The 12,420-nt window shown below is 46.4% G+C and overlaps 1 protein-coding gene across 5 annotated transcripts in view; it reads right to left on the bottom strand.

Moving 5' to 3' along the window:
- Positions 1 to 12,420, bottom strand: part of atp8a2 (ATPase phospholipid transporting 8A2) — a 279,344-nt gene that overhangs the window by 19,363 nt on the left and 247,561 nt on the right. For all 5 annotated transcript variants that reach the window (XR_008723613.1, XM_055636930.1, XM_055636932.1 and 2 more), the window contains exons 34-35: positions 4,579 to 4,667; positions 2,820 to 2,924 (exon numbers count right to left, since the gene is read on the bottom strand). Coding sequence is in view for 4 of the 5 variants with exons in the window: in XM_055636930.1 (XP_055492905.1) it covers positions 2,820 to 2,924; positions 4,579 to 4,667 (194 nt within the window). In the remaining variant the exon portion in view is untranslated. The remainder of the gene's footprint in view (positions 1 to 2,819; positions 2,925 to 4,578; positions 4,668 to 12,420) is intronic.

Genomic DNA, 12,420 nt, shown 5'->3' with positions numbered 1-12,420 from the left:
AGAAACTTACAAAATTCTTAAGGGGTTGGACAGGCTAGATGCAAGAAGATTGTTCCCGATGTTAGGGAAGTCCAGGACAAGGGGTCACAGCTTAAGGATAAGGGGGAAATCCTTTAAAACCGAGATGAGAAGAACTTTTTTCACACAGAGATGGTGAATCTCTGGAACTCTCTGCCACAGAGGGCAGTTGAGGCCAGTTAATTGGCTATATTTAAGAGGGAGTTAGATGTGGCCCTTGTGGCTAAGGGGATCAGGGGGTATGGAGAGAAGGCAGGTACGGGATACTAAGTTGGATGATCAGCCATGATCATATTAAATGGCGGTGCAGGCTCAAAGGGCCGAATGGCCTATTCCTGCACCTAATTTCTATGTTTCTATGTTTAAGAATTTAACAATAAACATAAAAACATTCCCCACAATGGTTCCCACTGTGAGGGAAGGCACAAAGCCCAGTCCCCATCCCCATGTCCACCCATAGTTGGGCCTTTTGAGGCCTCCGCAGTCACCACTATGGGGGCCGATGTGCCGGGTGATGGTGCTCCGGTGTCGGGAGAACCCTCTCAGCGGCTTGGGATGCCTGGAACGGCCTCTTCCTTACCGGAAACCGCGGCTTCCGACGGAGCTCCACCATTGGCGATCTTGCCGAGAGATCCCAGGCTCCCGATGTTAAAGTTCGGCTGGCCGCTCCACAGTCCCGCAGCTCCGCGATGTTCATCGGCGGTCTTCAGCTCACCGGAGTCCCAGCGCGGCGACCCGGGCAAGGCATCGCCCGCTCCGCTCCGCTCCGCGATAGCGCTGTGCCGCCGCCGAAGTGGAGGTTCTGGACGGTCCCCTCAGGAAACGCCGCTCCAGGCTCGCTGGTAGGCCGCGAGGACGGGTCGGAGCTGCAGCCCGGAGAAAAGCCGTCTCTCCGACCAGGTAGGGAACCTGAAAAGCCCTTTCCCCCTTTCCCTATTCTTTAAAAATATTTCTCATGGCAAGCAGGATTTCAATCATGGATGATTAAATTACTATGAAATAAGAACTATCCGTGATTATCCTATGTTACATAACTACTGGAGTAACATTCAGGAACTAAAACAATTCAAATAAATAAATTAAGTTAAGGCCATAGAGTCAAACAGCACCCTTCGGCCCAACCTGTCCATGCTGACATAAATGCCCCATGGGAAAGGATGTCCTTATGCTGGATAGGGTGCAGAGAAGGTTTGACGGCACTGAGCCTGTATTCACTGGAGCTTAGAAGGATGAGGGGAGACCTCATTGAAACTGACCGAAAAGTGAAAAGCTTGGATAGAGTGGATGTGGAGAGGATTTTTCCACTAGTGGTAGAGCCTAGGACCAGAGGCCACAGTCTCAGAATGAAAGGAGATGAGGAGGACTTTCTTTAGTCAGAGGGTGGTGAATCTGTGGAATTCATTGCCACAGAACGCTGTGGAGGACGTCAATGAATATTTTGATATAGATTAATCAGTAAGGGTGTCAGCGGTTATGGGGAGAAGGCAGGAGAGTGGGGTTGAGAGGGAAAGGTAGATACATACATAGATACATAGACAATAGGTGCAGGAGGAGGCCATTTGGCCTTTCAAGGAAGCACCGGCATTTAATGTGATCATGGCTGATCATCCTCAATCAGTACCCCGTTCCTGCCTTCTCCCCATACCCCTTGATTCCGCCAGCCCTAAGAGCTCTATCTAACTCTCTTTTGAATGCATCCAGTGAATCGGCCTCCACTGCCTTCTGAGGCAGATCATTCCACAAATTCACAACTCTTTGTGTGAAAAAGTTTTTCCACACCTCAATTCTACATGGCCTACCCCTTATTCTTAAACTGTGGCCCCTGGTTCTGGACTCCCCTAACATCGGGAACATGTTTCCTGCATCATGCATGTCCAATCCCTTAATAATTGTATATGTTTCTATAAGATCCCCTCTCATCCGTCTAAATTCCAGATCAGCCATGATTGAATAGTGAAGTGGACTTGATGGGCCCAAATGTCCTAATTCAGCTCCTACAGCGTATGAACTTATGAAGGTTTCCAGGGATGTTGCCAGGACTTGAGTGCCTGAACTACAGGGAGAGGTTGGGCAGGCTAGGACTTTATTCCTTGAAGTGCTGGGGGATGAGGTGTGTGAAATACACCTTAGTAGGTTAATTGGCTTGGTGTAAACGTAAAATTGTCCTCAGTGTGTGTAGGATAGTGTTAAAGTGCGGGGATCGCTGGTCAGTGTGGACTTGGTGGGCCTAAGGGCCTCTTTCTGAGCTGTATCTCTAAACTAAACCAAACTAAACTAAACTAGAGGGTAGTGGGTATATGGAATGAGCTGCCAGAGGAGGGAGTTGGGGCAGGTACAATATCAGCATTTAAAAGACATTTGGACAGATGCATGGATAGGAAAGGATTACAAGAATATGGGGCAAACACGGGCAAAGGGCACTGGCTTAGATGTGGCATCTTGGTCGGCATTGACAAGTTGGACGAAGGCCCTGTCTCCGCGCTGGATGATTCTATGAAACAATGCCGAGAACAAGGAGTGTCCCAGTGAGGGGGGGGGTATTGGGGCCCGCTGAGGACAAAGAGGGACTGTGTGTGGGGGGGGGGGGGGGGGGGGGGGGGGGAGAAGGAAGAGTGACCATCGGGACTACTGTATATTGAACACTTTTGTAAGTTTGTCCGTGCCCTATAATTGGCCATCTTTGCATAACAAAGAATCTCACTGCACCAAGTACATCTGACAATAAAGTATCAATCAATCAATCAATTGGAAGAGCATTTATCCAAACCAAATGACAATATGACTTGGTGAACTAGTCCTACCTCTTTGAACTGAAGTCCCGCAACATAGCCTTCGTAGGATCCTGAGATCGGGCTTCCAGCTCCTGAACCTCCTCCAACAAGGTTTTATGATAGGAATGGCAGCCACTGAATGAGAGAATATGACTTTACAGGAGTTTTGTACAACGCAAAACCAACAAGCAAAACATTGAATATCCCGAGCTTAAACAGAATACTGTGACTTCCCAGAACACTGCACCAAAGTTAATCATTTGTTAAAATTGCACACATTGAAGAAATGTTAAGATGGGTATGATCAAATCTGACTACTGGTAGCGTATTGCTGCCTCACAGCGCGAGAGGCCCGGGTTCCATCCTGAAACACGTGCGGCGGCGGCAGGCAGTAGAATGTTCAGTGAACTTTTTAAACTCTATCGGCGCCAAAACGTGGCGCTACTTGTGTACTGCCTAGGTGAGGTCTGCTACATGTTTTTACTGGGTTGGATGTGAAACAAAACATTTCACTGTACCTAGGCCTTAGCCCAACCCAACAATAAAATGAAGACAGAAGAAACACTTGCAATATTTAATCTTTTAAAAGGCGGAGGTGGACAGATTCTAGATTAGTACAGTTGTCAGGGTTTATGGGGAGTAGGCAGGAGAATGGGGTTGGGGGGGGGCAAAGATAGATTAGCTATGATTGAGTGTAGACTTGATGGGCCTAATTCAGGTCCATAATTTATGAACATAAATATTCTGCGAGTCTCCATGACAAGTTCTAAGTCACAGGAGTAGAATTGGGCCATTAGACCCATCAAGTCTACTCCAACATTCAAGTCTACTCCAATCATAGAGTCATATAGAGCTGAAACAGGCCCTCCGACCTAACTTGACTAACAGTCAGGACCAACGGGACAACCGACCCCCAGGCCCACTGCAAGCACGGAGATCCCAGAGACCCACAACCAGCAGCAGCCCAGAGGAACACGCTCTCCGCTGTCCCCGTAGGGACAGAAACTGATGGCTCGGGCTGTGGACTACCACCCCCCTGTACAGGAGCTGAGACTGGGAACTGTGAGTTTACCAAGCACCTCCTCACTGTGATAGAGGCAAAAGTCTTAGGGTTACTGTCTCTCTTCCAGTTCCTCTTCTCCCTCTGCGCTGAGGCGATACCCCACTCACAGCCAGCGATGGTAAGTCAGTTCCGCAGCGGGTTCAAGCTTGTCCGCGGCATCCGGGGGTGGTCCTCGAAGACTGAGAGACGTCGCAGAAGCCTCCCGATGCGCCGTACAGCGACAAGTGGCAGGACGCAGCTGCGCCCCCTCATGCTGCAAGCGGAGGAGACTCACAGCCAGCAAAAACAGGCTCCAACTCCAGCCTGATGAGCCCGCGAACTGCTCCCGACGATGTGGAGGGACAGGGAGACACAGCGCTTTTGAGAATGGTGGGCCCACTTCCTGCCCACACAGTCTACACCTCTCCTAACTTGGTGAAATTTAGCCCATATTCTCTCCTGCAAGAAAAAACTACTGAACCCACTGCTATCGAGGCGCAAACTCGCGACCTTGCGGATATTTCTACCATGGTCCTGTCTAAATGGTTCTTAAATGCTGCGATAGTACCTGCCTCAACTACCTCCGCAACTACCTCCTCCAGACACCCACCACCCGAATGGCTGATTTATCTTTCCCTCTCAACCCCATTCTCCTGCCCGCTCCCCCTGGTGAGAACAAACCTTTACATTGCATCCAAGGCACGGAACGAATGCAAACGTTTGCAGTTGCAATTTATTTCTACTTACGCTGTCCAAAATACATCTTTTATCAAACATACGACAGGAACAAGAACCAGGCCGAACCAGAATGTTCCACATTTCACGACCATTCCAGCCTGCAAAGTAGAAGGAGATGGTATATTCAGTCACCCATTACCAGTGGAGCGTTGGAGGGGAAGAATGGGGTTTGGGATGGGAAGAGCCGCACCATCCAAGACCGCAAGAAATGGCAGAGATTTGCGGACGCAACCCAGCTCACACAAATCAACCTCCCTTCCATTGATTCCTTCTCCACTTCACACTGCCTCGGTAAGGCCACCAGCACCAGTCTCACCCTGGTCACTCCCTCCTCTCCCCTCTCCCATCAGACATGAGGTACAGAAATGGGAAAACACACACCTCCAGATGCAGGTTCAGTTACTTCCCATCTATCTTCAGCCAACTGAACCGTCCTCTCACCAAGTAGAAAGAGGTCCTGACCTCCCATCTACCTCACTGGAGACCTTAAAATTGGATATTCCCCAGCACTAAATGTTACACCCTTTATCCTGCACCTGGACACTGTGGGCAGCTTGATTGTAATCATGTACAGTCTTTTCCCTGATTGGTGAGCGCGCAGCAAAAAGATTTTCACTGTACCTCAATACACATGACAATAAACTAAACTAATCTAGTGGAACTGATCAAACACGATGAGGTTGGTTGCTGTGTACAGGAGTTAACAACTTGGTGTAAAGCTCGATTTATTCTTCACGGGAACATTACAGACTGGAAGGAGGTCTTTCAACCTGTTGAACTGATATTGGCTCCAAGCACGAAGTCTGGCAATTTACTAAGGCATGGAAACAGGTCCTTTAGCCCAACTACGCCATGCAAAAAAGTTGCCCCATCCAAACCAGTTCCATTTGCCGTGCTTGGCCCATATGCCTCTTAACCTTTCTCATCCATGCACCTGTCCATATGCCTTTAAATGCACGCCGGTAGAGTTGCTGCCTCAGACCACCAGAGACCCGGGTTCGATTTTGACCTCGGGTGCTGTCTGTGTGGAGCTGGCACGTTATCCTTGTGACCGCCTGGGTTTCCCCCGAGTGCTCCAGTTTCCTCCCACATCCCAGATATACAAGGGTTTGTAGGTTAATTGGCCCGCTGTAAATTCTCCCTCGTGTGTCAGGAGTGCATGTGAAAATGGGATAACATACAACTAGTGTGAAAGGGTGATCAATGGTCAGCGTGGATTTGGTGGGCCGCCGGGCCTGTTTCCATGCTGCATCTTTAAACTAAAGTAAATGGTGTTATAGTACCTGCCTCAACTACCTCCTGTGGCAGCTCAATCCCTACACCCACCACCCTCTGAGTGAAAGAATTGTCCCTCAGGTTCCGATTAAAACTTGTCCCTCTCACTTAAACCTATCCCCTCTGGCTCTTGATTCCCCAAACCCTATTCATTCTTCCTACGATTTTATGCACCTCTATAAGATCATCCCTCAGCCTGGTTTACAAAACTGGTGTACAAAAACGACACAAAATGCCAGAGTAACTCCGCGGGTCAGCTGGAGGACATGGATAGGTGACGATTCGGGTTGGGACCCTTCCTCAGACTGATTGGGGTAGGGTGGAAAAAGCTGGAGAAGAGGAGGGGCACGGCATAGCCTGGCAAGTGATAGGTGGATATGTTTTAGGTCGGGACCCTTCCTCAGACTGATTGGGGGTGAACGAAAGCTGTAAGAAGGGAAACATAGAGCTCTACGTCGAACTACTGTTGTATAACCATTTACTATTTACTAACTTTATTAAAGCCAACCACTTAAACTTGCTTCTATTATTTTCATGATTTTAAATCTTAGTAATATTTTAAAGAAAATATGACTTTAATTGGTTCAGTTGGACTTTATTGTCATGTGTACCAAAGTACAGTGAAATTATTTTTGTCAATTCAGTTCAGTTAAGGGCCTGTCCCACTTGGCCGTCATTTGTGCGACATCATTTACGCGTCACGACGCACGAGTCATGACACACACGTGATGTGCGCATGATGCGTAGTGACATAGGCAGTGACACGTGGTCACGCGCGGTGTCCCAGGATTTTGTGATGTACAAAATCTTTGTGCGCCATCTGCTTGAAGCGCAAATGACACCAAGTGGGACAGGCCCTTTATACAATACAATCCTACTATACCAAAGGCTCAGTCAGGAGAGTGAAGAGTGTAGTATTGTCATATTTACCGAAACAGAACAATGACATTCTTACTTGCAGCATTACAACCGGTTTGTAAACACAGTACTTAATAGATAATATAATAAACAAACTTTAAAAAAAGAATGACACAAAATGCTGGAGTAACTCAGCGGGTCAGGCAGCAACTCTGGAAAACATGGATAGGCAATGTATCGAGTTCAGACTCTTCTTCAGACTTCTTTTCGGGTTCCTATCCAATACATCACCCATCCAGAGTCAAACATTATGAACCAATTAATATAGAAATATACAAGTATAGCACATTAATGTAGAAGCATTAAATAATGCTCCATCACTTTGTGTCTAACTTTGGAATAAACCAGCATCTGCAGTTCCCTTTCATTACATTAAAAGAAAGTTCATGAAATAAAGACAAACCTAATTTGTGCAAAAAACAAAGCAAAGCTTGCAGTCCCTAGTGCAATCAGGGCAGTGTGTACATCAGAGTTTAGTTGGACTTTGTAGCTTTCAATATTTGAGCCATTGATCAGCCACGGTAGGCGCAAAAGGAAATATCTAAGGTCGGCTTGTTTAGGTTTGGGTTTAAGTTCAAATTTAGGTTAGTTTTAGTTTATTGTCACGTGCACCAAGGTACAGTGAAAAGCTTTTTTTGTTGCGTGCTATCCAGTCAGCGGAGAGAATATACATGATTACGATCGAGCCGTCCACATAAAATATTTAAAATTATTCTAATGGATCCTGTACAGACCGTGACCCTCACACTCCCCTGAACTTCAGAAAGCTTTTTCTGTGACACAAGAATGAATTACTTCCACAGGCCTGGTCCCAAAGCCTCCTCGAATCGCCCAATAATCCCTGCATCTGTTCGATGTCCAGTGCCGGCCAACTGTGGGAATTTATAAATGCCTGCTGTCAGCATTCCCACAGATGGGTAAACAAGTTGCAGCCACTATCCATGTCTAACGCGCGTTCAGCTGGAAACTACGGACAAGAACCGTGCTCTGCCTGGCTGCCCTCCGTGTACAGAGAAAGCAGCTGTTTCACGCCTATTCAGCAAAACCTGGCAAAAATACAAATAAAATTCTGTGCCCTGAACACATTCTCTTACTGTCACATTCTACCCACTCCGCTTATTCTTTCAGCCCCGAGTCAGTGATGCCCCCAGCTTTTATCCTCTGTGATTGTGCAGCTCATGATTTAGCCGACCTCACCGAGGCAGTACACAAGTGTCGCCACGCTTCGACACCGACAAAGTTACAAAAGTTTACCAAACTTTCCTATCTACTGCCTGCTGCCGCAAGTGCTGCCCGCCTCGGGTCCCCCCTTTGTTCTCTGCGGCCCTCCCCCTCTCCATCGTTCTCGACGGGTCCCCTCCTCAACGGGTCTCTCCCCACCCCCCCTGCATCTTCTTTGTTGCTAAGAAAAACACTTAACAGGTAAAAATTACAATCATCAACGTAATGTCCTCACGAAACCCAATTTGTTGCAGTGTGTATAGAAATTTGTCTTTGCGATTTGACATGCGTTTTCAATTGCAAGTATTGCCAACTTCTGGCCACAGCTACCGGATAGAGTAATGGATTTTTTGATCTTAGAGGGCGAAAGAGAGTGGTGAGTCTGTGGAATTCTCTGCCTCAGAGGGCGGTGGAGGCAGGTTCTGTGGATGCTTTCAAGAGAGAGCTAGATAGGGCTCTTAAATATAGCGGAGTCAGGGGATATGGGGAGAAGGCAGGAACGGGGTACTGATTGGGGATGATAAGCCATGATCACATTGAATGGCGGTGCTGGCTCGAAGGGCCGAATGGCCTACTCCTGCACCTATTGTCTATTGAAAACGACCAATTGAACAAATCCGCTCAATACTAATTCAATGTTTGAACGAGCTTGGAAGTTTGGTTTTGATTAAACTTCAGTCAGAACCTTTTTCTTTAGACTTTAGCATGAAAACAGGCTCTTCAGTCCACCTAGTCCACGCCAACCACCACTAGCCCCGTTAACCCCATACACTAGCACTGTCCCACACACGAGGGCCACTTGGCAGAAGCCTGTTAACCTACAAACCGGTACGTCTCGGTACGTCTTTGGAATGTGGGAGGAAAGTGGAGAACCTGAAGTAAACCCACGTGGTCGCAAAGAGAACGTATAAACTCTGTACAGACAGCACCCAGAGTCAGGATCGAATCTGACTCTCTGGCGCTGTAAGGCAACAACTCTACCACTGCGCCACAGTGTTGCCCAGCAGGGATAAGATCTAATAGGAACCCGAGGCAAAACCTTTTTACTCAAAGGGTGGTGGATATGTAGAACGAGGTACTTGAGTCAGGGACAATGAGAGCATTTAAAAGACATTTGGACAGGTGCATGAATAGGAAAGGTTTAGAGGGATATTGGCAAGTGGGTGGGACCAACTTAGATGGGGCATCTTGGTCGGCATGGACAGGTTGGGCTGAAGGGCCTGTTTGCCATGCTGACACTATGACAGTAATGAGCTCTCGGGGGGTAAAATTCAGAAAAAAACTGTAAGCAATAATCATTTTTTGTTAACATTTGTTTGCAATTTCATTTTTCATACTAAAGAGTATACTAATTATTTTAGAGCATCTTGCTGTGAATTATTACAGTAGATCCAATCACCTAATTACTTGAAAAGATTTGTCAGTCTGTATATGGCAAATAAAAATGGAAGGGCTTTTCTTGAAGCAACAGCACAGCCAAAATGTTCTTTGTGAATAAACTGGAACCAACTATAATGATGAGCAAAAGCACAATACAGGTGTGCTTTAGTCTTTCTGTGCGGTTACAAAGAAAAATGACCCACTGAAAACTTTTTGTACAAGGATGGCAGGGTGGTGCAACGGTAGAGTTGCTGCCTTACAGCGCCAGGGCCCCGAGTTCGAATCTGACTACAGGTGCTAGTCTGTACGGAGTTTGTACGTTCTCCTCGTGACCTGCGTTGGTATTCTCTGAGATCTTCGGTTACCTCCCACACTCCAAAGATGTACAGGTTTGTAGGTAAATTGGCTTGGTATAAATGTAAATTGTCCTTAGCGTGTATAGACAGTGTTAGTGTGCGGGGGGGGATTGCTGGTCGGTGCAGACTCGGTGGGCCAAAGGGCCCGTTTCCGCACTGTATCTCTAAACTAAAATTAACTAAACAAGACAGGCAGTGATTTCCATAAACAGAGCATAAACCATCAGTCAGATCAAAGTTTCCGAGTAAAAAGTGCAACATTTAATTAGAAGCAAATTCGTTCTTGCCGTGACCCTTTCCAAGAGAATACTGTGATATTATCCTCTCCTCAATCGCTGAGCTTCATTATTATGCCGAGCAAAAGCTATGGAAATTTTGCGTGGGAAATTGGGATTTGGATTTGGTTATTCAAAATGTTCTCCTTCTGCACATCTTTCAACAAGACCGCACAGCTGTCAGACTGAGACACATTCGAGCCGCAAGGAGCAACCTACATAACCCTCATTTTTCTCAGCAGACAATGATCCTGTTAAAATTTGGACTGACAGTGATATGCTTCGGAGACACAGACGTGTTGATGTGACTGCGATTCAACTAATGAATTTAATCAAGTGGCAGAAAATAGAACAGGCACTTGTGAAACATATTAAGTTGCAGAATAAACAAAGGGATTATTGCATTGCTCAGCTAATATATTTATTCTTTGAAAATAAATCAAAGTTACTTGTTGGACTAACTTAACAAAGGTCTAGTTTTGCAACTTGCAACTCTTCAATCCTTTCGTCTCACACCAACAATCACCTCCAACCATCTACCTATCAACACCCCTCCCTCACCTGTATCCCCCTATTACTATCAGTCTGAAGAAGGGTTTCGGCCCGAAACGTTGCCTTTTTCCTTCGCTCCATAGATGCTGCTGCACCCGCTGAGTTTCTCCAGCTTTTTTGTGTACCTTCCACCTATTACTTGCCAAGCTTTGTCCTGCCCCTTGTTTCTTCCATCTTTCTCTCTCTCCTCCCCACCCCATCCCCACAATCAGTCTGAGGAAGGGTCCCGACCCAAAATGTCACCTAGCCATGTTCTCCAGCTATGCTGCCCGGCACTTTGTTGATTTTTTTTTTCGTAAACCAGCATCTTTTGCAAGCAGTTTCTAGTGCTGGAGTAACTCAGCGGGTCAGGCAGCATCTCTGGAGAAAATGGATAGGTAATGTTTCAGCTCTTAGGGAGGTTCTTGACCCGAAACGTCACCCATTCTTTCTCTCCAGAAATGCTGCCTAAACCGCTGAGTTACTCCAGCACATTAGGTCTATCTTTGGTATAAACCAGCACCTGCAGTTCTTTGTTTCTACACCTTGTTTCTAGTAGACTGATTTGCACAGCTTTCCATGTTATAACTTTTGTTCAACATGTTTGTTATTTAAATTTTTCTACAACGACAATCTATTGGGACAGATCCAAAGAAAGGTTTATGAAAAATAAAAGATCCAACAAAAATGACTTAAAATCACTGAAAACAAAAAGGATGATGACAATTTTTCAATATTAAATCAGCAAACACATCAGGGAGTACAAACTATGAAATATTCTGTTCTTTGAATTAGATCCTAGGAAAAACTATCCAGAATGTGAATTCCACAAGGCTCCTTGTGACAAAGCCCAAAAACCTGGAACTAGTTATCACAGACTGGATAACAAGCAGTGTGGATAATTGTCAAATCACACTGGTGGCAGGTGGCCCAACAGTAGTATGTAGACTGATCACATGGTATGCATGAACTCCCTAAAGGTGCATTAGTCACAGATTGGTGACATACAATTATGGGTTGAACACCATCTTGTGACCAGAGATGGCCATACATGAGCAGTGCAGCAGAGGAACGCACAAACTCCGTACAGACAGCGCCCGTAGTCAGGATCGAACCCGGGTCTCTGGGGCTGTAAGGCAGCAACTCTACCGCTGCGTTACTGAGCCGCCACTCTTGATTCTACAGAAGGCCGTGAAGGCCATGTCAATGGATATTTTTAAGGCGGAGATTGACAGATTCTTGATTAGTAAGGGTGTCAAGGGTTATGGGGAAAGGCAGGAGAATGAGGTTGAGGGAAAGATAGATCAGCCATCCTTGAATGGCGGAGTAGACTTGTTGGGCCGAATGGACTAATTCTGCTCCTATAACATGAATTTATGAACAGGCACTTTGGCCCTGAATCTGAGTCTGAAAAAGGTTCCCGATTTGAAATGTCACCCATCCTTTTTCTGCAGACATGCTGCCTGACCTGCCGAGTTACTCCAGCACTTTGTGTATCCATCTTTGACCCACAACGTCCATGCTGAATATGATGCTGTTAAACTAATCTCCTGCCTGCACATCAACCATATCCCTCAGTGGGCTTTTTTCCGGGTGATCGGGTTTCCTCCCACAATCCAAAGACATGCAGGTTTGTAGGTTAATTGCCTTCTGCAAAAGTAGTTGTCCCTAATGTGTAGGATCGAACGGGTACAGGTGATCACTGGTTGTCACGGACTCGGTGGGCTGATGGGACTCTTTTCAAGCTGTATCAATAAACTAAGCGTCTGAGTTTAAGTACGGGAACGTCAAGAAGCAAATTTGTAGACAAAAGTGCTGGAGAAACTCAGCGGGTGCAGCAGCATCTATGGAGCGAAGGAAATAGGCAACGTTTCGGGCCAAAACCCTTCTTCAGA

This window comes from Leucoraja erinacea, chromosome 6 (assembly GCF_028641065.1).
Source record: "Leucoraja erinacea ecotype New England chromosome 6, Leri_hhj_1, whole genome shotgun sequence".
NCBI classification, from domain to species: domain Eukaryota; kingdom Metazoa; phylum Chordata; class Chondrichthyes; order Rajiformes; family Rajidae; genus Leucoraja; species Leucoraja erinaceus.
Note: the sequence above shows the minus strand (reverse complement) of the source record. Positions and strands in the feature narration are given on the sequence as shown.